Raw genomic sequence first — 17,499 nt, 5'->3', positions numbered from 1 at the left:
GAATGGTGGATGGAATGAAAAGATTGTGGGATTTTCCACACGTTTGTGAAGTCCCCTTGTAGTTAAAGGACTTACAGGTTTGAGAAGATGCCTTTTTCTAGGGTCAGCCTAGAATCAAAGCAGTTACAGGGCGTAGACGGTCATGTGGGGGTGACTGCCATTGGCTGTACCCTATGGATCACTGTTCCCGGAGTCCACTGCAGCGTGAAGTCCCGCGTGCTAAGGGGGTTGGCGGGGCTACTGCTGCCCGAGTGCCGCTTACCTGCTTGCTGTCCTTGACTGGAGCTGTGCTGACCGACGTAACGGGGAGGAAAACATGACCGTTATATGGGGCTTGGTGGTTCAGTGGGTAAGCACCGGCGGCTAACTGAAAGGTTACAGGTTCAAACACACCCAGCTGCTTCACGGGAGAGAGCCCCGGAGATCCGCTCCCTTCATAAAGATTTACCACTGTGGAGACCCTGTGGGAGGGTCTCCTTGGCCCTACAGGGCCGCCATGACCTTGGGATTGGTTTGACGACCCCGACTGACAACAAGAATGTGTTGCTGAAGACAAACAAGAAAGGAGAAGGAAGCTTCATTATGCGGCTAATTTTTGTTTTTTATTTAAACTTCAGTATGCTCCGGAAGTTGGGGATAAAGCCATCCATCAATTACTACCAGGTAAGCCCTGCTGTCAGCCGCTACACGAGGGACCTTCTGCTGTGAGCTGAGCACCATCAGAGCCTGCGGCCCCACACTCCTCTTGGGGGTCCCACGAAGTGATTGGCATCAACTGTGTCTCCTTGTCTGAGAACACACGTGGGCCCACACACATTGGCTGGGAGCGCAGGTGGAGGTTTGGATGGGAAGTGTGGGCCGCAGGTTGTTGGGGAACAGGTGGAGGTGCAGCGGAACGAGGCCTCGCAGATGGGTTAGCTGGCAGGTCACCGTGTGGGGAGGTGCGTGGACAGGGCCCGGGACAGGAGCCACACCTGCAGGAAGCTGCTGGATGGAGCGGCCTCCAGTCATCTTACCTGCTGGGTGGGCGAGGGTGCCTTGTGGACCATGTAAGCAGACTGGCAGCTGTTGGGCTTTGTGGGGGGGCAGCATTTCTAACGCTCACCACGGACTTTAGATCGCAGATATCAAAGACGCCCTGGCCAGCATCTACGGAGTTATGCCCAAAGTCCAGTGCCTTCCACCAACACAGGTGAGGCCCCTCGTCTTCCCAGGGACCAAGTGAACTTGCTCCACAAATTGGGGTTCACTGTAGACCCCCAGGAGCTGAGTTGCATCTGTGTGTGTGTGTGCAACGTATGACTGATGTGTGCAGAGAGTAAAGATGAGTGTGTGTGTCAGGGTGAGTGTGGAGGATGTGTGGGTGTGGTGGATGTGGGTGTGATGTGTGTAGGTGTTTTCTGTGTGGGTGTGAATGTGAGCCTGGTGTGTGTGATGTGTGTACAGAGTGTGTTTGGGGGTGTGTGGGTGTGAATGTGGGTGTTCTCTGTGTATGCGGTATGTGTGTGGGTATGGTGTGTGTGTTGTCTGTGGGTGTGAATGTAGGTGTTGTCTATGGGTGCGGTGTATGTGTGAGTGTGGTTTGTGTGTGGGTGTTTGTGTAAGTGTATGTGTGGGTGTGATGTGGGTGTAGTTTATGTGTGGGGGGGTGGACGTGAACGTGGCTGTTATGTGTTTGTGGGGGGGGTGTGAACGTGGGCCTGGTGTGTGTGAGTGGTGTGTGTGGGGTGCGTGACTGGGGTGAGGGAATGTCTGGTGTGTACGTGTGTGGGTGTGAGTGTGAGCTGTTTGTGTAACTGTGTGTTTAGAAGGTAGGTTCTGCTTTGACACTACCTCAGGACAGAATTTGTTTTCCCCCTTTTTCCTAATAAGAACTTCCCAATGTTCTAGAATGGAGGCGGAGGAAGGACAAGGCGGGAAGGGGGAATGCTGTTTAGTCAACAATTTGTAACTGTGAAAATTAAGTTTTCTCTTTATGTTCTGAATAATTTAGACAAAACCGTAGTTTCTTTTGCCAGATGATAAAGACATAAATTCTTTAACAGTGGGGTCCATTTTTCATACCCTGTTGTGGCGCTGTGGGATAAAGCACTGGTTTACAAAGTTGCTTTGAACCACAAGGTCGGCGGTTCAAGCTCACCAGCTGCTCCTTGGAAACACTTAGCAACAACAACAACAACAACAACAATAGACTGAAATATATTGTAGTGATTTGCTAGGGCGGCCATATAGAGAGTACCGTCAAGAGGGTGGCTGTCCAACCAGGGATTGACGGTTCTGGAGGTTAGAAACCCGAACTCCGCGTGTTCGCTGACCCACGCTTCTCCCACGGCTCTGGCGGATGACCCTTTCTCCCAGCATCTAGGGCCTCAGGTGTCCTTGGGTTACAGCAGCCCACTCCAGCCTCTGTCTCCCCCCACAGACGCCCTCTGTGCCTCATCTCTTTATAAGCACCCCCGAGAATGTCTTCAGAGACCCTGGTTTCTTACATGGTCATCGTCACAGATACCGGGAGGTCAGGACGTAGCACATGTTTTTTGGGGGGAACAGTTCAGTTCCTGTGTGTCTGTGTGTGGATACACATGCTTCATTTTACACTGACAGCTGCCTGTCTTCACACACGGCCCCGGTGGGTAAGCTGCACCCCGCCTCTCACAGGGGGTCCGTTGATGTCTGTCACATTCTTCTCCTCTCACAGAGACCGTGTGTGTTGCAGAATAGGGTTTGCTAGACTGTCCTCTATAGAAAGAGATCGCCAGGTCAGACCACACCAACCTTTGGGTCCACAGCTGAGTGCTTAACTGTTGTGCCACCAAGGCTTTGGTTGGAGTTGCTGCATTTGTTAAATAACCGAAGTCCGAATCCAGACTCACTGCCTTGGATTCAAACCGGACTCATAGCAAGGGGGTAGAACTGCCCCAGCGATTTTCCGAGGCTTAATGAAAGCAGACGGCTTCATCATTCTCCCAAGGAGTGGCTGCTGGGTTTGAACTGCCAACCTTATGGTTAGCTACCCAGTGCTTGTACCACTGCATTACCAGTGCCCCATCTCTTCAGGGACATACATTTGGTCTGAGAATCTGGAATCCGTGCCTGGTGGCCTCCCTCTGGTAACCTCCAGGTCCCAGGCTTCACATGCTAACCCCAAACCCGTCCTGTCTCTCTTTTGGTCCCTAGGATGAGAAAGTACAGACCATCGGCCAGATAGAATTGTGTCTTACAAAGGACCTGGTGCTACGGAACTGCACTGAGCCCGGACACTCGGCCTCCCTCAAGCCAAAGGCCACATGGACAGGTGTGGTCAGCCTGGAGGTCTGTGAGGATGGCCCCGTGTTCTACCCCCCACCCAGAGAGACCACACGGAAACCCCCTGAGCTTTGAAAAGCAAGAGAAAGAATTGTACCAGCCACAGCTTTCTTCAAAACCCTGCCTGTTTTTCTCTCACGGACACAAGCCTTTCTCTTGTGTTCTTTTCATTTCCGAGTGTGTGTGCTGATTTGCGGGGGCTCATGTAAACACGGCTGAACGCCGAGGTGCTGAGAGCTGTGGAGCTGGCTCGTGGTGACAATAAAGCTGCAGATGGTCTGGCTGCTGGCCTGAGCTCCTTGTCTCCTCCACAGGAGACAGCAGGCGACCTTGTGTTGGTCAGGCGCCTGGATCAGACTCAACGCACTCCACAGGCATGTTGAGGGGGACAGTCCCCCTGTCATCCTCATCACCAAATGGCCTGGCTGGAGCCCTGTCCTTTTGGCCCTGCGGTGTCGGCAGGCAGGGAGAAGTGTTGGGGGAGGGCTGGGTCGGCTTCCCACCATGTTGTCTAGATGTGTGCACGGCTTCGAAGGGACTTTGTGGCCCTTTTCTAGGAGCGATGTGGACTGCACGGTCGGCTGGCAGCTGGGCCCCAGGTGAGCCAGAAGCCAATGGTAAAGCAGCCTCACTCCGCGGGCCTGCCGGGGACCCGGGCTCCTGGTCAGTCTCCAAAGCACTGTCCTCACTGCCCCCTGCCTGTGCCTTGGAGGCCCCCTTCCCCTGCAGTGTAGACCCTCCTTCCCTGTGAGGCACCAGGGCTGGTGAACAGGAGAAAACAACCGTACCTACTGCAGCCGGGTTCTCTGATTGTAAGGAGGACTAGCAGTCTACCGTCAGGTCCGTCAACAGCCAGCTGGACCCTACCCCAATCCCACTGTGGGGGCTCACAGCGACAACCATGCTGTGCAAGATGAGTCTTCCCAGGTGTAATTCCAACAGCCTTTTACCATCGCCGTCCTGGTGGTGCAAGAGGTTAAGCATCGGGCTGCCAACTGCAAGGTCATCGGTTCAAACCCACCAGCCACTGCGCTGTAGAAAGATGAGGCTGGGTGTTCACAGTCTCAGAAATCCTAGGGAGCAGTTCTCAGCTGTTCTGTGGGGCCTCTGTCGGAAGCCACTTGACAGCAGTAGGCGTCGTTTCGGTTTACCGTCCTCTTCTCTGAGCTCTGGTAACATAGTGGTTTTGAATAGGGCTGCGAACCGCAAGGTCAGCAGTTCGAAACTACCAGCTGCTCCAAGGGAGAAAGATGAGGTGTTCTGCTCCCGTAAAGATTTACAGTCTCAGAAACTCTGCACAGGGTCGCTATGGGTCGGAACCGACTCCACGGCACATAACCAACCAAATCTCTGTGGCCTCTGTCCATTTTAATGCTTTTTAGGTATGATGTGGACCACAAAGTCAGTTTGAGCCACAAGGTTGGTGATTTCAAATCTTAACCACAAGAAGAGTCAGAACCGACTCGATGGCACTTACTCACAAGAAGACGTTCAAATTGAATCCATCTGTGTGTCTTCAAGGTGAGCTTATTCTGTGTATTTTATTTAAATACTTTAGATGGAACTGGTCTTGGGCCCATTGTGTTAAGTACGTTACAAATAGAAAAGTATGTAATCCTCAGAACCATATTTTCAGAATAATTTTATCTTAAAAAAATTCTTTAGGGACAAATATTGTCCCTAAAAGGTTTACACCCAGGAGAACTCATTCTTTGGTGGTTAACAGAGATAACAAGAGGAGGTCGGAAAACTCACTAAGTAGAGCTGTTGGTGTGAAGTGCCGGTGAGTTGGTTCCGACTAAGGCGTCCTTGCGGTTCAAACCGTCTTTGCAGACCAGCGCATTAACCCGCAGCGCCACACCAGAGAGCTGTCAGGCGCCACCAAGTCAGTCCCAGGTCAGCAACATCTGCACAGCAAGGTCACCACTGCCTAGTCCTGCAACCTAACATCATCCTCACAATCGCTAAACCTGAGCTCTTGGGAGCTACCACTGTGTCAATCCATCTCACCGCTGGTCTCCCTCGTTTTCACTGACCCTCCATTTCACTAAGCATGATGTCCTTCTCCAGGGACGAGTCCCTCCTGACAACATGTCCAAAGTAGGAGGGATGCAGGCTCACCATCTTCACTTCTAAGGAGCAGAAACTCAGGCTGCACTTCAACACAGATTTCTTCTGGCAGCCCATGGTACGTTCAGTAATTCTTCGTCAATACCACAGTTCAAATGTATCGATTCTTCTATGGTCTGCGGTATTCATTGTCCAGTTTTCAGAGGCATATAAGGCAATTGAAAACACCACGACTTGAGCAAATAAATGCCTTAGCCTCAAAGTGACATCTTTGCTCTTTAATGCCTCAGAGATTCACCTGATGCAATATGTTGTTTGATTTCCTGACTGCAGCTTCCATGAGCACTGATCGTGGATTCAAGCAAAATGAACTCTTTGACACTTCTATCTTTTCTCCGTTTATCATAATGTTATTTATTGGTTCAGTGTGAGGAATTTTATTTTCTTAACATTGAAGTACAATCCACACTGGAGTCTTTGATCTCCATTAGTAAGTATTGAAGTCCTCTTCACTTTCAGCAAGCAAGGTTATATCTGCATATCGCAAGTTGTTCATGAGTCTTCCTTCAATCCTGATGCCACCTTTTTCTTCTTATAACCCAGCTCCTCAGACTGTTTGCTCAGCACGCAGATTGAGTAAATCTGGTGAAAGAATACAATTAGAGTAGACGTGTCTGAACTTGGGTGAATGGAAGGGCAGTGTACAGTTAAGGGGAGGGGGATCAGCACAACAAGACCAGAAGACTGGAAGACCCTGGGAGGCAACAACTGTTACAGACGACAAGGGTTAATACTGTATACACAATCCTGCAGTAGCTAATAAAGAATAAAGTCATGAATATGTAAGCCGAACAGGAGTGGGATGGCATATGGAAATATACCTACAGCATTTTTTGTTTGACAGGATAGTTCTACATACATGTTTATGCTGCAAATACATCCATGCATGTAGTAGAGCATGCAGGGGGCAAAGATACGCAAACTGCTAAGCCATGAGGAATTGGGTGACTGGGCTTGAGGGCTTAGAACCATAGTTTAGGGGGACATCTAGGTCACCTGACATAACAGTCCACAAAGACTGTTCTACATGAGCAGTGACCGTGAGCATTTGTTAATGACCATCTAAGATACAAAGAGGATGAAGAAAGTCAAAGACCCTAGGAGACTGTGAGTCCAGGGCACTAAGGAAGCAGGTGAACCACAGCCTCCACGAGCCGAAGACCGGGAGAACTGGATGGTGTCCAACTGGGGACCTCACTAATCGGGATCACAATAGCAGGTTCCAGAAAGAGTGGGAGAATATGCAGACCAAACTCAATGAGAAAAGACCCGACTTTCTGGCCTAATGGAGACTGGTGGACCCCGAGATAAGGGCCCTTAGACACCCACCAAGCCTGGAACTGCGGTTATGCACGTGGCTCAGCTTTCAGCCACACATCAGGCAGGCCTAAGAAGTGAAGAATGACAACCATGAGGAGTGTGCTGCTTAGAAACAGGCCGACCAGTGAGACCACAAGGGACACACTTGTCTCAGAACAGAGCTCAGAAGATGGAAAGGGGCGGGAGGAAGGGTTGGGAAATGGGGAACCCAGGGAGGAAGGGTTGTTACATTGTGAGGACCATAACCAATGTCCCTGAAACAAATGTAAACATTGTGGAGTGGAAGACTGATTTGTTCTGTAAACTTGCTCCCAAACCATAATAAAATGTTCAACAGACAAAACCAAAGCACCCAGTGTAGAGCGCAGTTCTACTCTGACATGCAGAGGGACACCATGAGTCAGAACGGGCTCAATGGCTCATTCAAATCGAATGATTTGGAATGGTGATTAGCATTTCCGTTTTCATGCTTGGTACAACGGATTCTAACAGCACAGAAAAATTAGCAGTGTTTTGTCATTTCACCCTGCAACTTGCATCTCTGAAGCCCGTTGGAGCCTGCTGTCAGCTTACCTTGTTCTGGTAGTCCCTAACACCAACTGTACCAGGTGACTGACCACAACAAATGCTTGTCCCGTTAGCTCTGGAGGCCAGAAGTCTGAAGTCAAGGAGTGGATAGGGCCAGGCCCTTTGGAACATACTGAGGGAGACTTTTGGACTTCCTCCCTGGACTCTGAGTAGCCAGCAATCCTGGGCATTTGCTGATTTGTAGACTCAGTACTCCGCTCTTGACCTCAGTCTCCTCTCCCCGTGGCCGTTTCCCTCTTCTGTGGGAGCATCCCACCAGTCATGGGATCAGGGCTTCCAGCCCAGTGAGACCTCATAACCATTGACCTGTGGTTCGCAGTCTAGCGCTAAATTGACATCGCCACACTAGAACTTCACTGACCTTGTTGTTGTTAGGAGCCACTGAGTCAGTACTGACTCATAGTGACCTTATGCACAACAGAAGGAAACACTGCCTGGTCCTGGGCCAACTTCACAATCATTGCCACACTTGAGCCCACTGATGCTACCACTTGGTCAATCCTTCTTGCTGGGGGTCTTCCTCTTCTTCTCTGACCCTCCACCTAACCAAACATATCCTTCTCCAGCGACTGGTCCCTCCTGACAATATGTCTGAAGTATGAGAGACGAAGTTTGGCCATCCTGGGCTCCAAGGAGCACTCTGGCTGCACTTCTTCTAATACGCATCTGTTTGGTTTCTTTTGGCAGTCCATGGAACTTTCAGTATTCTCCTCCAACACCACAACTCAAAGGCATCAATTCTTCTATGGTCTTCCTTATTCACTGCCCAACTTTCGCATCCATATGAGGTTATTGAAAATACCATGGCTTGGGTCGGGTGCACCCTAGTCCTCAAGGTGACATCTTTGTTCTTCAACACTTTAAAAAGGTATTAGTACACCAGATTTGCCTAATGCAATATGTTGTTTGTTTCTTGACTGTTGCTTCCATGAGTGTTGATGGTTGATCCAAGAAGAATGACGTCCTTGACAACAACTTCAATCTTTTCTCCATTGATAAGAATTTTGTTTATTTTTCCAGAGGTGAAGATTTTTGTTCTCTTTACATTGAGATGTAATCCATAAGGAATTCTGTGCTCTTTGACGTTCATCATTAAGTATTTTCGCTGACCTTAGGGAACTAGTATTATCTCCCCATTGAGGATGAAGAATTTCGTCTGTGAACACCCTATTTATGGATAGGGTCACGTCAGCAGATACTAGGATGAGACTTGAATTCACAACTCCTGCCAACAGGCAAGATCCCTGTGGCTGTGTGTGTTTTGTTCCTCAGGATATGACTTCCTATAGCTTCTCATGGCTTCAAAGAGGCACCCATTGGCAGACTCAGTAAGTAAGAACTTTGTAGAAGCTTCGTCATCTTAGTCTGGATTTTCTCATCCTCGAAGTCGAGATAGTACTAGTTCTCTAAGGTCAGTGGCATCCTGGTGTGGTGCTATAGGGTCAGCACTGGACTGCTAACCACAAGGTCAGTGGTTCAAACCCACCAGCCACTCCTCAGAAACCCTATACAGGGTCATGATGAGTTTGAACCGACTCGATGGCACTTAAGAGAGAGAAAGACCCCAAAAGGCTGGATTGGCACAGTGGCTGCACCCCTGGGCTCAGACATAACAGGATCTGTGAGGATGGTGTAGATCCGGTTTTGGCTCTGTTGTTCAGGGGTCACTGCGAGTTGGAACCAAGATGGTGTCTGACAACAGCAGTGGTAACAAGGTTATAATGAGATTACGTAAGGCTCTTTGCACCGTGTTAGGCAGTGTGCAAAGAAGTAACAGTTATTTACCAGGGCCTGAAGTGAACAAGACTGACCCAGAGACCCTGATACCAGTCTCCGCCCTCATGGACATTAATATCTAGAGAAGAAAGCAAAGAGTAACAATTAAAAAACACAACAACAAACAACTTGGAATCATTTCAACAACATGGGTAAAACCCATCATTACTAAGGTAAGCTCTGCTTGATCAGGGTTGAGGAATGGTTTTGAACAGCCTGAAGGTCTTCCTCTGGGATGTTTGCCTTTCTGGTAAAAAACCATAAAGACCAAAAGGACAGGACACACAAAACGGGGTTTTCCACCGAAGCTTTCACAGCAGACACACACTGTAGTGTAGTTATGCAGGGAGGTAAAATGCAGGTGGGTTGTGAGGTGCGCCGGCAGGTAGAGGCACCGACAGATGGAGCTGCTGGAACAGCAAACTAGTTCTACCTGAAAATAGGGGAAGCTTTGAAATTGGATGGGGCAGTGGGGTGGGTGGTAGGGAGCAACTCTGAACTGCAAGCGGTCTCCTGGGAAACCCTTACTAGAAGGCACCCTGGAGTTGAGCATTGTGGGCCAACTTCTCCTGGTCTTGGGGGTCCTCTCAGTGCACAGACTCAGAACATTTTCAAAGACTAGCTTCAAACACTCTCTTGCATCGTTTTAATTTCCTTCTTCAGGGACGCCAATGATATGATCTGTAATGAATGTTCGTGCAAAGATTTACGAGAGCAAAAGAGTAGGAATGGAGAAAACACAAAACTCAGTGAGTATGAAGATATATTTTTAGTCTCGAGGACACATTATGGCACAGCATACATAACAACGTAGTTTAAAATGATAGCAACAGGGCCAAACAGACACATTAAAATCTGGGTGTGGACTTCACCTACCCAGATTACCTACACCTACACCTACTTAATGTTAAAAAGAAATCTCAAAATAGCTCTGGAGGAAAACCTAACGCTGTGCTCTATGTGAGAGACACAGCCGCAATGCAGTGAATGAAAAATGAAAAATACAACAGGAAAGCAGACAAAATGGTGTTATAACCCTGTCACCAGGCTGTGTTGTAAGGTGCCCTCGACTCAGATCACCCATGAGCCACAGAATGAAACACTGTCTGGTCCTGCACCCTCCCGGTAACTGGAAACACAGAATTTTCATTGACTGTGGGAAATAGAACACCAGGCCCTTGTTCCTACTCCATCTTCGTCTGGAAGCACCACCGGAAGCTGTCCAGTATCCTAGCAACCAGCAAGCCTCCAATGACAGACAGGTGCAGGTGCTGGGAATCGAACCTGGGTCTCCCACATGCAGGGTGAGAAGTCTACCACCGAACCACTGCTGCCGAGGGTCATCCCCTGCAACGTAAAAGTAGACAAGCAAGGAAATGAGCATGCTCAAAAATGAACGATACTCAAACAGCTTTTTCTAAGCCAGAGAAAGCGACTAAATGGCAAACAATAGCTTCTCCTGGCATCATCATGGGACACCAACAGGACAGCTCCTTTTGTCTTTTCTGTAGCGGAGAGTGACTCAGACCTGTGTGGGCTGTGGGCCCTGGGAGTGAGCTTCAGCCTTGGAGCACAGACCCCTCCCCAATTTTTAGCCCACCGTTCCTTTGTCCAAGTCATGGATTGATTTGTACCTCCCCACCCCCAAAATCTTATGCCAGCTTGTCTGGATCCTGACTCTCGGTGGTTTGACAGTTATGTGATCTTCCCCCAAGATGTGATCTGCTGCCATAAACCAATCAGTTGTAGGAGAATCAGAGGTGGGCTCTGAGGGAAGGGGGTTTCCCTAGGGTGGGGCGTGCATCACCATTTATCTTACAAGAGAAAACAGGAGCGAGAACCGAGCACAGCGGAAGACCTACCACCACTGAGCCAGAAGAGCCAGGACCAGGGCAGGTCCTTTGGGCTCAGGGAGCCTGTGCTGAGAACCTCCATGGCCCAGGGCCGATCGAAGCCTACACACACATGGAGATCTCCCGTTTTCAGCCCACAGAAGTGAAAACAGCTGACAGAAAAATCCTCCCCAGAACCTGTGCCCAGAATTCAGATGTGCACCTCCCTCAAATGGAAAAGGATCAATTTCTGTTTGTTCAAGCTACCCTCTTATATTTCTGTTACAGCAGTGTGACAGAGCCACCCAGACCAACCCAAGCTCCCTGCTTGCTCCTCAGCTCGCAGCCTTCTCCTGTCCACTGGCCATACCGCAGGGCATTTGCTTTGCTCCTGTGCTGGCGACTTGTGTTCAGATGTTTGGGAAGACAGACAAAGGCAAAACATCCCCAAGGGACCTTATTTGGTGTCTACACTGGCATTGTGGGCTTTGCTGTTGTTATCTGTATAAAATGACCAAGACAGTCCACTGTCCCCACCAGAATCCTCATCCACATGGGTATAGCCCACAAGGCCTCACGGACCCATTGAAAAAAGGCTGTGATATCTTATGAGTCATTTTTCAAATACTCAGAGCCCAAGGCTGAGGCTTCAATCTCATTCTTTCCTGAGGAACAGGTGCATTTAAACAAACTTTACACTGGAATCGAATTCTAATTTCCCAGGGAGTAAGAGAAGTGGGGTTCTGCCAGTGTACTCCACATGCTGGTTTGTCCAAAACTGGTCTCAGACTTTAATCCAGACCATTATTTTCTCAGCAAACATACATTTATTAATGCACTGTGGTGGTGGTGGTGTGCTGAGGAGATGGTTCCAACTCATAGTTACCCTGTATATGGTTCCTGAGACTGTAAATCTTTATAGGAGCAGAAAGACTTATCTTTTCCCCACGGAACAGCTGGTGGTTTTGAACTGCTGACCTGGAGGTTAGTAGCCCAATTTGTAACAACTATGCTACCAGAACTTCTTTATTAATGTTGTTAAGTGCCGCCGAGTCAATTCCGACACATAGTGACCCGGTATAGGGTTTCCAAGGAGCAGCTGGTAAGTTTGAACCGCCAACTTTGCAGTTCAAATGGCTTTGCAGTCTGGCGCATTAACCCACAGCACCATACCAGGACTCCATGTACTACTAATAAATTCAATGTAAATAAAACAAAAATCCTCACCACTGGATGAATAAACAACATTCTTATCAACGCAGAAAAGATTGAAGTTGTCAAGGACTCCATTCTTCTTGGATCAACTATCAACACTCACGGAAGCAGCAGTCAAGAAATCAAACAACATATTGCATTAGACAAATCTGCTGCACAAGACCTTTTTAAAGTGTTGAAGAGCAAAGATGTCAGCTTGAGGACTAAGGTGCGCCTGACCCAAGCCATAGTATTTTCAATAACCTCATATGCATGCGAAAGCTGGACACTGAATAAAGAAGAATCGATGCTTTTGAGTATGGTGTTGGAGGAGAATATTGAAAGTGCCATGAGCTGTCCGTAGAAGCAACAGATCTGTGTTGGAAGAAGTGCAGCCAGAGTGCTCCTTGGAGGCCAAGATGGTCAAACTTCGTCTCTCATACTTCAGACATATTGTCAGGAGGGATCAGTTACTGGATAAGGATATCATGTTTGGTAAGGTTGGGGGGTCAGAGAAAAAGATAAAGACCCCCAGCAAGATTGATTGGCCAAGTGGCAGCATCAATGGGCTCAAGTGTGGCACCAATTGTGAGGTTGGCCCAGGATCAGGCAGTGTTTCGTTCTGTTGTGCATAGGTTCACTATGAGTCGGTAATGACTCGAAGGCATCTAACAACAACAACAACAACAACAACAACAATAAATAATGAGAAGTCCTGGTGTGATGCTGTATGATCAGCACTGGACTACAAGGTCGGTTTGAACCATAGGTTGTCAGTTCAAACTCACCAGCCGATCCTTGGAAACTCTATATCAGGTTGTTGTGAGTCAGACCTAATACAACAGCATATAAAAGCAACAAATCATTAAGGATCCCTACTGGTGCTGTACGATAAATACTGTACTAACCACAAGATTGGCTGTTCAAACACACCAACCGCTCCTAGGGAGAAAGATGAGACTTTCTGCTCCAGTGGAAAAGTTTGCTGTCTCAGAAAGGCTATACAGAGTTGTTACGTGTCAGACTTAACTTGATGGCAGTGTGTATAGTAATAGCAGACTCTCCAGCAGTCACTTGTCACATTAGCACGATGTCCTTCTCCAGGAACTGTCCCTCCTGTTAATATGTCTGGATTATGAGAGATGAAGTGTGGCCATTCTGGCTTCTTGAAGTACAAGACTGTCTGTGATAGGATAACATCAGTATGCCTACAAGGAAGACCAGCGAATACAACTTTTACTCAAATTTACATTCCAACCACTAAAGCCAGTAAGGATGAAATTGAAGAACTCTACCAACTTCTTCAGTCTGAAATGGATCAAACATGCAATCAAGATATAATGATAATTACTGGTGATTGGAATACAAAGGTTGGAAACAAAGAGGAAGGATCAATCATTGGAAAATACGGCCTCAGTGATAGAAACGATGCTGAAGATTCCATGATAGAATTTTGCAAGATCAATGACTTGTTCATTGCAAATACCTTATTTAAACCACATACAAGATGACTATACACATGGACCTCACCAGATGGAATACACAGAAATCAGATTGATGACATCTGTGGAAAGAGATGGTGGAAAAGCTCCATATCATCTTCCAAAATAAGGCCAAGAACAGACTGTGGAACAGACTATTATTTGCTGATATGGAAATGTGGGCTGAAGTTGAAAATTAACACAGGTTCATGAAAGCTAAAACATGACATTGAACTTAATTATCCCACCTGAATTTAGAGATCATCTCAGGAAGAGATTTGATGCACTAGACTCTAAAGACTGAAGATCAGAAGAGCTGTGGATGACATCAAGAGCATTATAGAGGAAGAAAGCAAAAGGTCATCGTTAAAAAGACAAGAAAGAACCAAAAGACCAAAATAGGTGTCAGAAGAGACTCTGAAACTTGCTGTCCTTCATAGAGATGCTAAAGCAATTGGAAGAAACGAGAAAGTCAAAGAGTTGAATAGAAAAGTTCAAGGGTCAGCTCAAGAAGACAAAGCTGAGGTTACTGAAGAAAAAAGTCAAGCCTCGACTTTAAGTATTGAAGGATTGTAAGGGCAAAATATTGAATGATGCAGAAAGCGTCACAAGAAGATGGAAAGAATACACAGAGTCACTGTACCAAAAAGAAATGATCAATGTTTAACCATTTCAAGAGGTAGCATTTGATCAGGAACCAATGATTCTGAGGGACGAAGTCCAAGGTGCATTGAAGGCATTGACAAACATTGATGGAATAGAAATGGAAATATTTCAACAAAGTGAGGCGGCACTGGAGGCACTCACTCATCTACGCCAAGAAATTTTTAATACAGCTGCCTGGCCACCTGACTAAAAGACACTCATATTTTTGCCCATTCCAAAGAGAGTCGGCCCACTAGAATGAGGAAATCATCGGACAAAATCATTAATGTCACATACAAGTAAAATTTTGCTAAAGATAATTTTAAAATGGCTGCAATAGTACATTGATAGGGAACTGCCAGAGGTTAGAGTCAGATTCAGAAGAGGCTGTGGAACGAGGGATATCATTACTGATGTCACATGGATATTGGCTGAAAGCAGTGAATACCAGAAAGATGTTTACCTGTGCTTTATTGATTACATAAAGGCTTTCAACTGTGTGAATCTTGACAAGTTATGGACAACATTGCAGAGAATGAGTATTTCGGAACACTTGGTTGTACTCATGAGGAACCTGTACATAGACCAAGAGGCAGTTGTTTGAACAGAACAAAGGAACACCAAATGGTTTAAAATCAGGAAAGGTGTGTGCCAGGTTTATGTTCTTTCACCATGCTTATTCAACCTTTATGCTGAGCAAATAATCTGAGAAGCTGGATTATGTAAAGAAGAACATGGCATAAGGGTTGGAGGAAGACTCAGTAACAACCTGCGATGTGCAGATGATGTACCGTTGCTTGCTGAAAGTGAAGAGGACTTAAAATGCTTACTGATGAAGATCGAAGACCACAGCCTTCAGTATGGATTTCATCTTAATGTAAAGAAAATAAAAATCCTCATCACTGGACCAGTAAATAACATCAAGATAAATGAGGAAGAGGTTGAAGTTGTCAAATACTTCATTTTACTTGGATCAACCATCAACATTCATGGAAGCAACGGTCAAGAAATCAGACAGCATATTACATTAGGCAAATCAGCTGCATTGTTGTTGTTAAGTGCCATCGAGTCGGTTCTGACCCATAGCGACCCTGTACAGGGTTTCCGAGGGGGTAAATCCTTACGGGAGTAGAAAGCCTCATCTTTCTCCCGCGGAGCGGCTGGTAGTTTCGAACCGCTGACCTTAAGGTTCGCAGCCCGATTCGTAACCACTACACTACCAGAGCTCCTTAGGCAAATCAGCTGCATAAGACCTCTTTAAAGTGTTGAAGTGCAAAGATGTCAGTTTGAGGACTAAGGCATGCCTGATACAACCCATGGTTTTTTCAATAACCTCATATGCATGTGAAAGCTAGACAAAGAACAAAGAAGACTGATGCATTTGAGTTATGGTGTTAGAGGAGAACATTAAAAGAAATGGACTGCCAAAAGAGCACACAAATCTATGTTGCAAGAAGTGCAGCCAGAATGCTCCTAAGAAGCCAGCATGGCCAGACTTCGTCTCTCATACTTAGTACATATTATCAGGAGAGACCAGTGCCTGAAGAAGAACATCATGTTTGGTAAAGTGGAGGGTCAGCACAAAAGGGGAAGACCCCCAACGAGATGGATTGGCACAATGGCAGCAGCAATGGATTCAAACGTAGCCATGATTGTGAGGGTGGTCCAGGACTGGGCAGTGTTTCACTGTGTTGTGCATAAAGTCACTATGAGTCAATACCTAGTCAACGGCATCTAACAACAACAACAAAAACTAACAATGACAACGAAAGTGCTGCTATAACAGAGATGCCACACGTGGGTAACTTTAATCAGCAGAAATGTATTCTCATGGGTTAGGAATTGAGAATGCAGACTCTAGAGGAATGCCCGTGTCTCCTTTCAGCATCCGTAGACCCAACGTTCCTTGGCGAGCTCCATGTGTTTTGATGTCACTCTTCCTCTGACTCTAGGAGATTCACAGTGTGGAGAACCCTAATCCAAATCACACACTCCTTTCTTGGGGTAGGAGGCCCCTCTCTCTCTGCTCACTCCTTTCTCCTTTGATCTCTTGTAAGGTGATGCAGGTCATCTCCCAGGGAAACTCCCCTTATGTTAGACCAGGTTTGTGCTGAGATTTTGCAGCCCACCTTTAGTCCTTTTACTGGTTTGCCACATCAGATCACATGGTGGGAAATCATCACATAACTGTCACGTTAGATAATGGCATAACTGCTGAAACACTGAGAATCATAACTAGCCAACCCAGCAGACACATGTCTTGTGGGGGACACTATTCAGCCTAGGACACTGTCTGTGTGACTCCTTAGACTTGAGGAGGAGATACTGAGAGACAGGCACACAGGGAGACAGCCAAGGGCTGCCTGGAACCACCAGACGCAGGAAGAGCCTTCACAGAGAACAGGTCGCCTCACACCTTGAATTTAGACTTTTAGTCTCCACAATGATGGCACGAAAAATTCTCTTCTTTGGGATTTCAAATTCTCATGGATTTCCGACTGTCTGGAGCCCTGGAGGGAAACTGTATGTACCCCTGAAACCATCGCTCTGAGATAATCTTTCCACCTTAAACCAAAACTATCCCCTGACGTCTTCTGAAAATCACATAATAGTTCAACTTACCCAGTGAAAGTGTCTGCCTTGAGCCTTATGCCTTAAGAACTATCTATATGCTGCCAAGTGGCAACAGCAACAGGAAAGATCCGGCAGGCACCTTAGAGGGCAGTACTGTTAAGTGCTGTCCAATCAGCTCTGACAAATCTTGACCATGTATAGGGTTTTCAAGGAGCAGCTGGTGGGTTTGAACTGCCGACCTTGCAGTTGGCAGTTCAGTGTTGTTACTGTAGTTGCACACTAGGTGGGGGTAGTAAGTTTATGTTCATGATGGAAGGACAAGTCTGAACAGCAGGATGAGAAAGGTTGTCGCTCAAGTGTGCACATAGAAAGAGTTGCATTGGTGTATGGTTTGCTGTCTATAGTCTCAACAACAACAAAATACAATTTTAAGCAGAGAATTGTCCATTGTTGTAGCCATGACATTTGTGGTACTCCCTGTAGCAGTCCTAGGAAGCAGACAGAATGCTGAACTTTAGATCAGACAGAACAAGAACCTACTGTACAGATGAAGGAGATTTTAGGTCAGACAGAACCAGGACCTACTGTACAGATGAAGGAGATTTTAGATCAGACAGAACCAGGACCTACTGTACAGATGAAGGAGATTTTAG

At 47.0% G+C, this 17,499-nt stretch overlaps 1 protein-coding gene across 1 annotated transcript in view; it reads left to right on the top strand.

Annotated features, from left to right (window-relative positions):
- RNASET2 (ribonuclease T2) overlaps window positions 1-3,381 on the top strand; it is a 31,282-nt gene extending 27,901 nt beyond the window's left edge. Inside the window, exons 8-10 of the mRNA XM_006871189.1 lie at window positions 618-663; window positions 1,118-1,192; window positions 3,178-3,381. Of these exons, the coding sequence (XP_006871251.1) occupies window positions 618-663; window positions 1,118-1,192; window positions 3,178-3,381 (325 nt within the window). The remainder of the gene's footprint in view (window positions 1-617; window positions 664-1,117; window positions 1,193-3,177) is intronic.
- Window positions 3,382-17,499: the final 14,118 nt, after the last annotated feature.

The sequence above is a fragment of the Chrysochloris asiatica genome, unplaced genomic scaffold, assembly GCF_000296735.1.
Source record: "Chrysochloris asiatica unplaced genomic scaffold, ChrAsi1.0 scaffold00162, whole genome shotgun sequence".
In the NCBI taxonomy this organism is placed as follows: domain Eukaryota; kingdom Metazoa; phylum Chordata; class Mammalia; order Afrosoricida; family Chrysochloridae; genus Chrysochloris; species Chrysochloris asiatica.
Note: the sequence above shows the minus strand (reverse complement) of the source record. Positions and strands in the feature narration are given on the sequence as shown.